Source organism: Lathamus discolor, chromosome 2 (assembly GCF_037157495.1).
Source record: "Lathamus discolor isolate bLatDis1 chromosome 2, bLatDis1.hap1, whole genome shotgun sequence".
In the NCBI taxonomy this organism is placed as follows: Eukaryota; Metazoa; Chordata; class Aves; order Psittaciformes; family Psittacidae; genus Lathamus; species Lathamus discolor.
Window position 1 is genome coordinate 73,493,960 of NC_088885.1, and position 13,914 is coordinate 73,507,873.

General features: G+C 42.3%; 1 protein-coding gene across 3 annotated transcripts; it reads right to left on the reverse strand.

Moving 5' to 3' along the window:
• Nucleotides 1–3,565: 3,565 nt before the first annotated feature.
• Nucleotides 3,566–13,593, reverse strand: NQO2 (N-ribosyldihydronicotinamide:quinone dehydrogenase 2). Of its 3 annotated transcripts, none has more exons than XM_065667444.1 (7): nt 13,434–13,592; nt 12,984–13,035; nt 10,497–10,661; nt 8,886–9,016; nt 7,384–7,497; nt 5,289–5,390; nt 3,566–4,107 (listed from the first exon to the last, which is right to left on the reverse strand). In XM_065667444.1, the coding sequence occupies exons 2-7, from the start codon at nt 12,988–12,990 to the stop codon at nt 3,934–3,936; spliced, it is 693 nt and encodes a 230-aa protein (XP_065523516.1). In that variant the 5' UTR covers nt 12,991–13,035; nt 13,434–13,592; the 3' UTR covers nt 3,566–3,933. The 3 variants fall into 3 exon arrangements, with proteins under 3 accessions (XP_065523516.1, XP_065523517.1, XP_065523518.1); XM_065667445.1 differs by lacking the exon at nt 13,434–13,592 and adding an exon at nt 13,123–13,324; XM_065667446.1 differs by lacking the exon at nt 7,384–7,497 and having other exon boundaries at nt 13,434–13,593.
• Between the last annotated feature and the right edge of the window lie 321 nt (nt 13,594–13,914).

Consider the following 13,914-nt stretch of genomic DNA (forward strand, 5'->3'; position numbering starts at 1 on the left):
TGGATTTCATGGATAGGATTCCTCAGCTGTGGAGGAGGTCTGAGGCCATTTGCACCTGTCCTATTCCTGCCACATACAAACAAAGCATTAGCAAGCAAAGGCACCCCCCGTTCAATACTATGAGGCCTTTGAGATTCACATGGGTTCACTGGTGTGTAATGCCAGCATATCCTGGGGCTCTGGCCCTCTCCAGGTACAGAACTCATCCTTTATTTCTCCCTGGGATGGTAAGCAACATAATATCTGAATTGCGCATGTACCCTGATCTGTTCTTCCACAGGAAGACAGAGTCTGATTTGTGGCTTCTGCTGGCCCCCGTGTTCACCTGTGGCTTCTACCTTTCAGCTTTCTGATGAGTGTGTCTTTGGAAAGACAGACGAGCAACAGTACTATGCAGGCAGCTGCAGTTTTGGAGAGCAGCCTTGGCAGTCACTTGCAAGCCGGAGTTTTCTTTCTGAGGCTTGAGATAGTTTTCTGCACTTCGGATAAACTGAACAAACAGCTTCTTTCCAAGAAAAGTCTTTAAGAAAATGCTGAGTGCAATCATTTCCACTCTGAAAAGTTATGTTGGCATAGAACTGGTTTGTGCTCAGTGCATCCCCATTTCCCATGGATTCTGGATCAGCTGTTAATGAGCCAGAACAGGAGTTTAATGCTCTAACAGCTCCAGATGTAAGGGTTGATCACACCTACTGTAATGAGGAGACTCAGGATGGCTATGCTGAATTGCCAAGCCGAGCTGACATTTCATGTCCATCCGTATCATGAGGTATTGGAAAGAGGGTGCTGTTAAACCTGCAGTCCAGAGAATCTGGGATGTTTGTCAACTAAATACAGCAAAAGCAAATGCAGATGTGGTATCTCTGCAGATTTGGTCTTCTGTTGCAAACCCAAGCATTACAGAAATCTTTTGAGAACATTTTACTTCTGAGTTTGGGTTTTTTTTTTTTTTTTTTTTTTTTTTTAGTGATGTAGGTTTGGTGCTTCAAAGCTTTTGAGCTTTGCATTGTGCATGTGGTTGAAGGCAGGAAGACGTCTAAACTGATAAGAACTGCATAGTTAAAAAGGCTTCAGTGTCATTTGGTGATGATTTGCCAGAAACCACTAGCCAAAAAAAGGGCAGAAATTAGCATTTATCTGTTGGTCATAGTCAGTGTTACCAGTAATGACATTCCTTCTCAAAATTAATAGGGAAAATAAACTGATCAAAAAATACAATCTCGATTTATGGAGAAATCTCTTAATTCTGATTGGGAAGCTTATCCTGAATTGGACAATAAGGCCAGTACAATTTTAATGCTTTTCACAATAATGCCTTTATGTGAACAGAAGTTTTCAATTTTAGCATTAATGAAAATAAAATAAGCCCATTACTTTGTTTTTTACTTTAACTGAAAGTTTCACTAATCTCGACCAAGCTTTCACTTAACTTTGAACTAAAAATCTCAGCCATCCTATTAAAACTGATGGAAAAAATGTAAATACATAGAATTCTAATAAAAAAAAAAAAGAAAGAAAAGGTGTGCAACATGTAGATGTTGGGAAGAATCAAATGAAGCTGCTAGGAACCACGTGCTTTATCCTTCCCAGGATCTTTTCACAATCCAGTGCTTCATGCAAGGAAAAAGCAGATCTGCTGAACTTTGCCTGCTTCAAGCTGGCATGAATTCAAGGGAAGACTGAACAAAATTCATAGCAGGGATCTATTTGGCTTGGTGTTGTGGTTTAAGTTGGTTTTCTTTATATTCTTTAAATATTCTTTTCTCAGGAAATCCCCCAAACTAAATGTAATTAGAGCCAAAGAAAGGGAAGCACTTGCTCTTCCTGGCCTATAACCACCGTGGAGAAAAAACTTCAGGGTTGGAGGATCCTTGTTCTGACCTAGCACAGCCACACTTGTATTCTTACATTACAAATATGAGTCTAATACAGGCATTTAATACTACCATGTGTGTGAGACCTAGTATGCATCTGCCAAATAGTGTTGAGAAGTGTATCTTCATCATATAGTTAGCCTGAGATTCTTCATCTAACAGTTAAACCCACTAAGCTCTGTGATTGATCCAATACAGTATCATTTAGTTTGACAGTTGCAACCTCTGCTTTCATATCCACTTCCTTCTTTCTTGAATAGACTGGTAACAGAACACAGTGAACATAAGGATGATTCCTCTCCTATAAAATTTTAATATTTCCATTTGTTCTTTGATTTCTCTTCAGATAACTTAAAGTTGTTTTCCTTAAGTCTTTTAGGCAAGAATCTGCCTAAAAGACGTGTATAACATTTACGTGTATAACATTTTCCATGTTATTCCCTTTCACTTTCTTTTTCCTGTAAAAGAGTTGTGACAAAGCAAATTCCTTGCTTGTGTAATCTGAAGACACACATCCGCAACAGTTTAGACCAGCACCAGTTGCAGGGCCTGTCTCTGCCAGAGGTGGCTCTTCATTTCTTAGGGTGACAAACAGGAATATGTGACTCTTTCCCTATTTCTACCACAGGATAATTCCTGTGGTAGCAATTCCCAGTCTGATGTATCAGTTTACACTGCCACTCCAGAATCTGGGCATGTTTACTATCCAAACAGCTCTTAAAGAAACATGAGAGTGGGGCATGACAAAGCTGCTACAAAGAATGTATGGCAGATGCATACTCTCATGCAGAGCCCAAAGTGTTGTTTGACAGTGACTCAGAAGACTGTTTCTTATTCCAGCCATATTCTTTTAATATCAAATTGCAAAGACAGCTGTTGGGTAAGCTGATCAAAGTAGGAAATTGTATCAGTAAGTGAGAAACCTACCCTTTGCCATATGCACAAAAAGGGTTAACAGCTCTCAAGGACAAAAATAATTCCATGAAAGTTTGAAGTCATAAAATCAGTGAATAGTTAGGATTGGAAAGGACCTTAGGATCATATAGTTCCAACCCCCCTGCCATGGGCAGGAACTCCATGGGTGGATACATGGATGTTAAGAGCCAGACCATCATTTTGTCCACTAGATCCTGGCTCACAGACACACAGTGCTCCTGCAGGTTTTTGGGTATGTGTTCTGCCTTGCCAACTGCCAATGCTGGAGATCTCTGAGGAGGCCCATCTAATGATGGAGGGGATGTATCCAGCACTCCAGACCCAAACAGCAATACTGCCTGGTGTGAAATGGCAGGGAACAGATAGGATTCCATTTTGTCTTTACTTGGAGTAAGAAAAACAGAGAAATCCCTTTGATTTTAGAGAACTACATACTTTACAAATGGGAGCTACATTCTATACAGAAAGGCAACACATGCACATACTGCTATATGAAATTTGTATTTGTTTTTCTTCTTTTCTGTATCTATTATAGCTTTAATATTGCTTTGTAAATACATGGAAAAGCCTAAGGCTGTCCACAAGGCTTTAACAGCTATGTTCCTGTGCAAGTGTACATCCTTTTGTATTACTCATGATCTCACTTCGTAACCCAAAGACACAGGTGTAGAGCCCTCCTTTAAAATAACAGGATTCACCATAACAAGGTTGAGTATGGGCAGCATATTCCCTGGCAAATAAGAAAAAGTGGCAGCTGGTACAAAACCAGTTTATTTAAAACTGTAATGTATTGTTTTGTAAGAAGCAACAGTACAATCTGCAATTAAACACCACTTGTGTTATCAACCACTTGTACGTAGGATGTCACTCTATATGAGCAAGGATAATTCCTCACAAAGAGTTTTTCACTTCATTTTTCACTTATTCAGAGAGTTTCTCTGCATTGAAGAGAATCCCTCAGGAATCAGTGAAAATGAATGCTATATTGTCAGTTAAGCTGTCAGCTGTAGTACTCAAGATACTTAAAATACATTCGAATTAGGAGATTAGCATTCAGATATTGAGATAAAGTACCAAAATGAATGGAGATAAGAAAATGTCTCTGTAGTCTTGGACCAGAACATTACTTGAAATACCACTCAGGAGAGCAGATTATGGGCTCTTCCTTCCAAAGAGTCCTCAGACGCTGGGCCCAGGCAATCAGCATGTCCTTCCTCATCTCTTCAGAGACATACTCCGGAGCGAAGCAGATGTGAGGTGCAAGGACTTTGACACCACAGAAGTGCATAATTCCATGCTGGACTCAAAGCAAAGAAGGAGATGTCTCAGTTCTTTAAAAACTAAGTATTACATAAGTAACTCAGTAAATAGTCTTTCACTTGTAATTCAAGCATGTGGAAGATAAAAAATGGAAACTATTTCTCTGACCCAATATAAGGCATTTTCTAAACCTGTGTATGTATCAGGAGAAGGGAAATAAACTGCAAGAGTTTGTTACCTATCCTGGCAGTCATTGCTGAAAGCTAGGCATTAAGCAGAATTACATACAATACACTGAAAAATAAGATCAACTTCATTTATTCTGCTCTGTAGAACTTATTTTTAAGTGCTATTAAACCCACAGAACTATTCTCTTCAGCTGCTATATGCTGTTAAATTTGCAAGGATCAGAGACAGCCTTAAGTTCGTTGTACTGCTTGAATCCCCACAGATTGTTCCTGAACTGCAGTGTATCTCTTGTCTATTTCTAAGCATTGTTTTTTAATGTTTTGCCTCTGGCTTAGCCAAATGATACTTAATGAAGGTGAGTGCCTTTCAAATCAGCTGGCCTTGCTATTTTCCCTCTGTGTATTTCTGAATTTACAGTTATGTTTCAAGTTGTCATATTGGCTTGCAAGCTCTGCAGGTAGATAGCCTCAAAAGGGCAAGCAGCTTTAAATGACAATGGGGTAGGAGACCAAAGAATCCAACCACATCTGTGGTACTGTATCAAGAACTAGCTAGCACAATATGCCTTACCACCTAAATCCCTCAAAGCATGCTTGTTACTTCTGGTGAAAGTAGCAACACGAACAGGTAGGCTGACTTTTGTATGCTGATTGTTAATGCCGGGAAAATGTGTGACTCCCCTCCTGCTCTGTATCCTATGTGAATCAGGAAGCTGTGTTGAAAATAAATCCTGCATGCTAGGGCAAAAGGAAATCCTGTAACACCAGAGAAACTTTCATGGCGAGCACTACAGGCTTTCTCCAGATTCCAATCTAGAGGAAGGGCAACAAAACAACCTTAAAACTGTGGACTTTTAATGTAATCTCAAGACTTTAGAGCCTGATTTAGAACCTGCAGATTCTTGGAACTGACAACCTAATTATTTCTTATTACATTACATTTCACATAAAATAAACAATAATACAACATTAAAATAATCATAATAATAAAAATTAAGGCAAAGAACAACCAAATATTCATATATTATACCTGCATGGGCCACAGGAGATAGCGAATATCGCCATTGATACTTCCTTTTGCATACATCTCTTTGCTTCCTCCAGTGGTGAAAGAAAACAGGGCTAGTTTGTTCTAGAGTTATGAAAGTAGAGCTTGAGTTAGGCTGAATAGTTCAAGAGATATTTAGGAGAACCTAGGGAGCATAAATTTCTAGAGGAGGTGGTGTCTTTTCTTTCACAAACCTTATGTGTAGTGGCAGCTCTGAGGCAAAGATTAGAATCATAGAACCGTAGAATAGTTTGGGTTGGAAAGGACCTTAAGATCATCTAGTTTCAACTCCCCTGCCATGGCCAGGGACACCTCACACTAAACCATCCCACCCAAGGCTTTGTCCAACCTGGCCTTGAACACTGCCAGGGATGGAGAATTCACAACTTCCCTGGGCAACCCATTCCAGTGCCTCACCACCCTCACAGTAAAGAACTTCTTCCTTATATCCAATCTAAACTTCCCCTGTTTAAGTTTGAACCCATTACCCCTTGTCCTGTCACTACAGTCCCTGATGAAGAGTCCCTCCTCAGCATCCCTATAGGCCCCCTTCAGATACTGGAAGGCTGCTATGAGGTCTCCACGCAGCCTTCTCTTCTCCAGGCTGAACAGCCCCAACTTTCTCAGCCTATCTTCATACAGGAGGTGCTCCAGTCCCCTGATCATCCTTGTGGTCCTCCTCTGGACTTGTTCCAACAGTTCCATGTCCTTTTTATGTTGAGGACACCAGAGCTGCACACAGTACTCCAAGTGAGGGCTCACGAGAGCAGAGTAGAGGGGCAGGATCACCTCCTTTGACCTGCTGGTCACTCTCCTTTTGATGCAGCCCAGGATACGGTTGGCTTTCTGGGCTGCGAGCACATACAATTATACAGTGGACTGTGTGTCAGGGCTTTGGGCAGAGACAGGTTAAAGAAAAAAGCAATTAATATCTGACACCCATATATGAAACAAGGCTAATCCGTGTTCTCCCCTGTGCAATGTTTGGAAAAATGTGGCTGGAAAGCACTCTGTTAACAAGAATTTCTTTATTCCCGTCCTTCCTGACTGCAGAAATTGAATGCTACAGTCCTCCTTCAAACCTTGGACTTGCCTGTCACTTGCCAAGGAATAACTGGAGAATAAATTATTCCTCAGGTGTTCTAAACCCCTGTGTTTCTTCTGCTTCTGTAACTATGGTAGTAGCCATGGGCTTATGCTCAGTTTCTCTCCTCTCAGTTTTAGCTTCCTTAATTGAAATAACACTTTTCCAGTGCAGTATCTGAACTGCCTTCAGCCTGCACTCAGCTTGCAGCTATCATCTCAGGGAGGCAGCCATTTCTGAAATTTAAACAACCTGAAATGTTTGGAATTTTTAAGATGATCAGAAATTACAGGGATTGATATGCAGCAAACATAAATGTGAGATTAATATTGGTTGTTTCTGGATGCTGCAGTTATTACCAAAGAAGATCCATCAGACAGTAGGACAAAATTTTCCAGGAATATTCCCAATGTCACAGGGAGTTAAAAAAATTAATGAATTGTATCCACAGGTACTGATCTTGCCTAATTTATGAGATACAGAGAAGAAAAGGTTAAAAGGAGATAGCTGGAACAGAGGCTTATGCACTGGGTATTTCAGGTTTCTGATTAAGTTTTATAGTTTTATTTCAACCTTTAACATCTAATCCAAGAACCGGATCTTATCACCTACTCTGTTACTTATTACAGATTGGTGCATTCCTATGGTAATGGGAAGAATGCTAGAATATAGTTTGAGGAAATGGACCAATTTAAACTGTTTGCAAGCTGTAGGCCATCCCAGTGCACTCTGATAAACCTACAAAATTATGAAGACTATTTTGTAGCCCAACTAAAAATCTCTAGGTCAGCTAAATCTTTAGGGACCACTGCATTCTCCATAAAGTACTCCCTTTCAGACAGTTTTAACAAGCCAGAAAGTTACTCAACCAAAGCAGTATTTCAGGACAACATAAAGTGAGAGCTCTCTACAAACATAACGGAAAAGTAAGACCAATGCTCCCAAGACCATTGTGCAAATCTCGATCTCAATAAAATAATCTCAAAAACGTACCTTGAGCAAACCGGAATCGTAACAGTTTGGAAATTCGTGAGCAAATCCTTGGACCAAGACTCTGTCCATCCAGCCCTTCATGATTGCTGGCATGCTGAACCAGTACAAGGGAAACTATGCAAAAAGTAATTACCTTGTTAGCACAGAGTCTGAGCCATCCTTAGGCCTGGTCTACAAGCCAAATCCTATTCTCTTAATCTGTTCAGGTCTCATACATGCTTTCTTGCAGCTGTCAATGCACAGAGGCAGTAACTGTGCTTGGCAAAAATAACTGAAGTGCTTTCTCTTTGTAGTAGTCTCAGGTACATACCTGAGCATCCATAGCACACTAGCACCATGGCAGATGTTGAGGACTTACACACAAATTAAAGTTGGAACATGATGAAGCAGGAAGATGCCATTTAATTTAAACTTAAGACTTCATGGAATTGTGTCTCCTATTGCTGAAATGCAAAAGGAACAGTGTTGGTGAGTCGCTAGATTTGCTGTTGTTTCAACCTGGATAATTGTGCTACCGAATTACTGCATTTGCTGTTGTAATGACCTGGATAATTGTACTACTGATCTGTATTTGTTACTGTGCCACTCTTAAAGTGTTTATTCCTAAACCTCCGGTCTGGTGTCTGTTACCGTATTCCAAACCTATAACTCGGTGTGCTTGCCTTAAACCCTTACACAGATTTCTGAGTGTAGATCTGTGTTTGCTTCGTGTGAGCTCCAAGACAATGGGATAGTATCAGACTGCCTGATAATATGGTATTATTCTCATATTGAGAATTATAGTATTATTAGACATTAGGAAAAAAATATTCCTGTGAGGATGATGAGGCACAGGAACAGGTTGCCTAGAGAAGCTGACTGTCCCATCCCTGAAAGTCTGGGTTGGATGAGGCTTTGAACAACCTGGTCTATTGAAAGGTGTCCCTGCCCGTGGTAGGGGGCTTGGAACTAGAATGAGCTTTAGGGTCCCTTCCAACCCAAACCAGTCTGTGATTCTATGATTTTGCACTCAGTAGTTTCTGGTCTGAGCTGCTCTATGCAACAGTTTTGGAGTGCAGGTAGTGTGAGGACCAGTCTTCACAAAACCTATGCAATCAGACTACCTTGGAGTATCAACTTTTAAATGAAGCACTGCTGTGAATTTTACTTGTGTATTTTAAGGTTCTAATTTCAGGCGCCTTCCTACTCCTCAAAAATGTCAGTGTGGAGCCATTTTTTGTGTGAAAAATTCATACTGTGCTAGCATGAATAATACTTACACATGATCTGGATTTTTATATATTTTCCAAAACCCACACGCTATCAGAAAAACCTGAGACCTTAAAATTGCTATGCTGGATATAGACTGTTTTGTATTGATGGTAGAGTTACTGCTTCTTTTTACTCTGGCTAGATTCAGTGTCCCTAAAAAATCCTATATTCTTTTCACTTACTATAGCTTTTCTTTTGTTCAACCCTGTACATTACAGCTGAAGTCTTCTAATACAATTTAAAATAATGACCTGAAAAATCATTAAGTCTGCTTCCTGCACCTTCTTTTGCTCTTCAATGAGATCGCTGGACAAACCTCCTCTCTTGTAAGCCTCCAATGTTTCCATGCCATAATTGAACTCTTCTGAGTTGTGCAAACAGCCTGTGGGTAGAAGTGATGAGTCATTCCTGGCTCTGTTTTTAGCATCACAGCCAGATAAGAATTAAATATACATTGCAATCTCCAGGTTTTCGTTTTTGGGGGGGGGGGGGGTTTGGTGTGGTTTGTTTTTTTGGGGTTTTTTTTTTTTTTTTTTGATATTCAGCATCAGCACAGCTGATGGTGATTTTGTTTTAAAGTGGAATGCAGTATCTGAGGGTACTAAAACTTTTGCCTTTCTGTAGCAACATATGAAGTGCAATAAGAGGACCTAAGCTTGGCTCAAGATTCTGGTGATGCATGTGGATGATTTAAGAGAATTTTGCTAATTGCTCTGCCCCTGCATTAGAGATTACTGAAGCCACCATGTAGTCACAAACACTGTGTAGTTGCTTTTCAGCCTCTGTGGCTGGGAAACTCAGCCAGGGCTGGGGAACCAGTACTGGCCAGCTCTGCTGGCTCCACTGCACTCAGCTCAGTTCAGGTATGTCTGAATCGGTTAAGTACATCCATTCTGCGAATCAACTAGTACATCATTAACCTCTAGCAAAGAAAGGCTTCATGAAATAGAAGAGTAGAATCATCAGCTATACTCTAACAAGTCATATAGTGGTAATCTGATGGCATTTCTCGCCCATGAGAAACAGACTTCAGCATTAGATTGTGGACACATGTTAAATGCATGTTTCCTTCTCAGAAATGTCACTATGAGACAAGGTTCATATTCAGGAGTGGAATTTTAGAAATGCTTATGTCTGGTCATTAATAATTTTCTTGTTGCTTTTGTCAGTGCTTGAACTGAACCTGGGCCATTTCTTTTTGATTCTTGTTTTAAAGAAATCTGCAGCTGTTGCAGATTATGTCATGGCTTAATGGCTTTTCTAACCTGGAAAAATACTAAGAGTAAGTGCTAGTAAGAGCACAGTGAAAATACCACATAAGCCTAACAAGACCATAACTGTCTTTCTCAAATCCTAACTGCATCATCTCGTAATTTCTAGTAATTATATACAACCAAGGAAGTCCAGAGGTGCCAAGACAACTCAAAAGTGCAAGCCTGACCTAATTTGCAGGAAGTATTTGTAACATTAATTGTTAAGAGAAGATCATTCTTAGAACATCTCTGCAGCTCATTGAAAATAGTGTAAAAATAGTATTTTTCCTCATTCACTTTAGTCTGAAGGCAAAACATTTTCACAAATTTGTACTATATATATTTAATTTTTCTGATTATCTACCTATTGGGTTTATTTTAATGAAGATTATATGTGTTGGGTTCTTGCACTGATGTTTCCTAGTCAATGCTAATAGAAAATTAAAAGCTGGGTCTTGATAGTTGAGGGATATTTGTAGAAAATAATTGCAACTATTTTGGGGAGTGTACCTAACAGCATGGTTCTGGACTGCTAATTCAGCAGCATAGACAAGGTGAAAGTTTGTCTTGTCATTATTGCTAAAAAAAGTGTATTTTGGCTAGTCTCACCAACAATGTCATTTCTTGTTGCTCTTGGTTCAAACTGCATTGCATATAAATCAGACACTGTGACACTGCAGCCCTGCTTGCTCAGTTCTTCCACAGCAACCCTCTTCAAAGATCCATTGAAAGACTTGGGCTCTTGATGTGCATAGACTATCAGGACTTTTTTCCCTGGAGGCAGACAGAAAACCGTAAGTTATCTTTGAGTATAGGAGGCAGTTATGAAACAGTTTGTGAAGCCAGGGCCTGGTCCTTCATTTTTCTGTACTGTGTTTCCTAAGCAGCATAACACTAGTGAAAACAGAGTGACAGTGGCAGCATTTGACTCCTGCTTGGCAGCAGTGAGTGACTCAGGAGCAACTAATCAGTGAATGCCCCCGGCCCAGCAATTCTGTGCTGCACTGGTCTTTCCTACATAGAGCTCAGTGGACAGTGGGTGCGCTTCTATAGCAGGTCACGCTGTCCTACATCAGCAGAACCCAGTCCCTCCTACATAGTCAGCATTTGTATTTATCCTATTCCACTACCTCCCAGAAACACTTGCCCAACAACAGAAAAAACCCCAAACAACCAAGCTGTCTCTGGTTTAGCTCCCTAGGCTGGGTCAGACAAGCTACAGTGCAAGTGTGAGGGGTGGGCTGAGATCAGAGCAGTGCCAGCTTAGATTCCCTGAAAATATTGTGGAAACAACTTTTACAAGCTCAGAGCACCTTCCTACTGCAGTGTGGGATCCTCTCATCTTCCAGTTCAGTGCTGCGCAAGTGCCAACATCAGGGTAGAACTTTAAGATGCTGCTATCCCACTTCAGCATCATCACAGCAACTCACTAGAAAGCAATGTGATCTCTTCTTAGATGTGTGAGTGAGCTGTCTAGTGTACCTCAAACTGCTGAGAAAGTGGATTTGAGGTAAGCTGAGTGGCAAGACGGGTATGTTGGGATGGAGCCTCTTCAACTGATATGACAAGGTGTATCAGAGCTTACTTGGTCAACATTTTAATTGTACGTAGGCCATTTGATTTTACTAACTCTCTAACAAAAGAAAAACATTCATCACTGAACACAGGAGGGGTAGTAGTTGTTTATACATAAATACTTCAGAGGGGGGAATCATAGAAATCACAGAATACCATGTTGGAAGGGACCTCGAGGATTGTCTGGTCCAACCTTTCTTGGCAAAAGCACCATCTAAACAAGTTGTCCCAGCACCCTGTCTATCTGAATCTTAGAAGTGTCCAGTGTTGGGGAATCCACCACTTCCCTGGGGAGATTATTCCAATGGTTGATTATTCTTAGTGTGAAAATTTTTTCTCTTGTGTCCAACTGGAATTTCCCTGGGAATAACCTGTGCCCGTTACTTCTCACTTTTATCATGGGACTCCTTGTAAAAAGGGAATTTCCATCTTTGTAGCCACCCTTTAACTACTGAAACATGGTGACAAAGTCTCCCTTCAGATTTCTTTTCCCAAGGCTGTACAAACCCAGTCCTCTCAGCCTCTCCTCACATGGAAGGCTTCCCAATCCTGTCCACATCTTTTTTGCATAACAAAACCAAAACTGAAAACAGCATTCCAGGTTGGAACCCAAATGGTATTCCAGGTGTGACTTGACAAGCACTGAGTGGGATGATGACTTCTTTATCTCTGCTGGTGATGCCCTTGTTGATGCAACCCAGCATCCTGTTGGCTTTCGTTGCCACAGCAGCACATTCCTCACTCGCATACATTGCGCTTGTCCACCAGGGCCCCCAGGTCCCTTTCCCCAGAGCTGCTCCCCAGGCAGGTGGATCTCAGCTTGTGCTGCACTTTCAGGAACTATTGAAAATGACAGGATCTGCTGCAAAACACACAGCTCTTGGCTCCTGACTGCTAACAGGGAAACTCGGGGGTCTCTTAAGTTCAGTTTCTCTAGGGGATGCAGAAGCTGTATGGCCCAGATTTCCCAGGGGTGACAGGCAAGTTTAAGGTGTCAGAGATAATAGAACTTGAGCTGTGAATGCTCAAAGAAAAAATATGTAATTTTTAACCCAAGTTATTCAGGGTTATAAGGGGTGATTATTTCTCCAGCGTGCACAGAATCCATGAAACAACAGCTTTGCCAAAACACTACTAAAATTTGTGATCAAATGCTATCATGTATTTGAAATGTGTATAAACAACTTAAACCGGTCCTCCATACCTTACTCTAATATCAAGAGCAGCTACCTCCTTGCTGTTTCCACTAACTCTTAGCAACCAGGTAGCTCAGTGGCTGGACACCAGCTTGCAGATGCAGTAAGGTGAATTCTGCAAGCTGCTGGTTTGCTTCCATTGAGGTGGAGTGGAGGGCACGCAGACACGGTGTTTGGGGAGACTGGAGTTTTCAAGGCATCACTCTCTGAAGTCATTTCAGTCGTTTGAAAAAGGAATACCTCAGTATCCCAACTAAACGCTACAGATAAGGACATGCCAGCGTGCTCAGGCCTGAGGCAACAGCATTTTTATGTTTGTTCTTACCTGCCATTTTCTGGAAGCTCTTCAAACTTCTCTCCCGAGAATCCGATGCGGCCTGTGTGAAGTGAAACGACAGATTTGCTTATGTGAGACACACCAGGAAAAGGCAGAGAGAAAACCGCAGTTTCGGTAGGAAACGCACCACTCTGCGTGGATGCGAGCGGGCTGCGAGGGGCAAACATCGCGTGAGTGCCGGCGTGCCCCGCCGTGTGCGTGTGACCGGCCGGAGGATGCGGCCGCCCCGGCCCCGAGCCGTTCACCGGGCTCGGCTTCGCCATGCCGCGGCACCCGGGGCGGGCTCGGGGTGCTACGGGCACAGCCAGGCACTGCGCTGGTTTGTCTTGCGTCCCTCTAGAAACCGGTTTCAATGCGGCCCCGCCCGCTCTGCACCGGCGCAAGCCGCGGAGCTGCCTGTGCCGCTCGCACCGGCCCGCAGTGCTGGGCTGCTTGTACCTGCTGCCGGCGAGCCCCTGCGGCGGGGCTGGGAGCCTCGGCTCCTTGCGCGGCTGCGGCTCTGTTAGTCACACCGCAAGCGTTAGGTCGCCCGCTGCCGTTACTCCACGTGGTGATTTATGCGGAGTAACGCGGACGTGCTGGCCTTTCTTTTATAGCGAGTGCTGCTCATCCCCGGGTGCTGCCACAGGGGGAGGAGTCGGGGTGGCTCATCCCTGGGTACCCCTGCAGCTCCTCTAAGCATTCGGTTGAGTCTTCACCCATCTACCAGGAGCCAAGTGCCATCAGTTGTAGTTTTAAAATGGAGGAGCTGAGGTGGAAATCAAGTAATTTGGCCTAGCAGCCTGGGAAATAAATGGCTAAGCTACCTATGTCCTCCTGCAGTGGGGTGAGCAGAAAACCTCTGAGCAAGCCATGCACCGTATTTTTCACCCACTGCCCTCTGTGCTGTCAGGGTCAGGGAAGACACACACACCTCAGC

Excerpts from the sequence above, each read along its gene's own strand:
- NQO2 (XM_065667444.1), bottom strand. Across the intron at positions 5,391-7,383 it reads ACGATTCCGGTTTGCTCAAG|AACAAACTAGCCCTGTTTTC; the intron begins GTACGTTTTTGA and ends TCATAACTCTAG. Across the intron at positions 4,108-5,288 it reads ATCTCCTGTGGCCCATGCAG|CATGGAATTATGCACTTCTG; the intron begins GTATAATATATG and ends CTTTGAGTCCAG.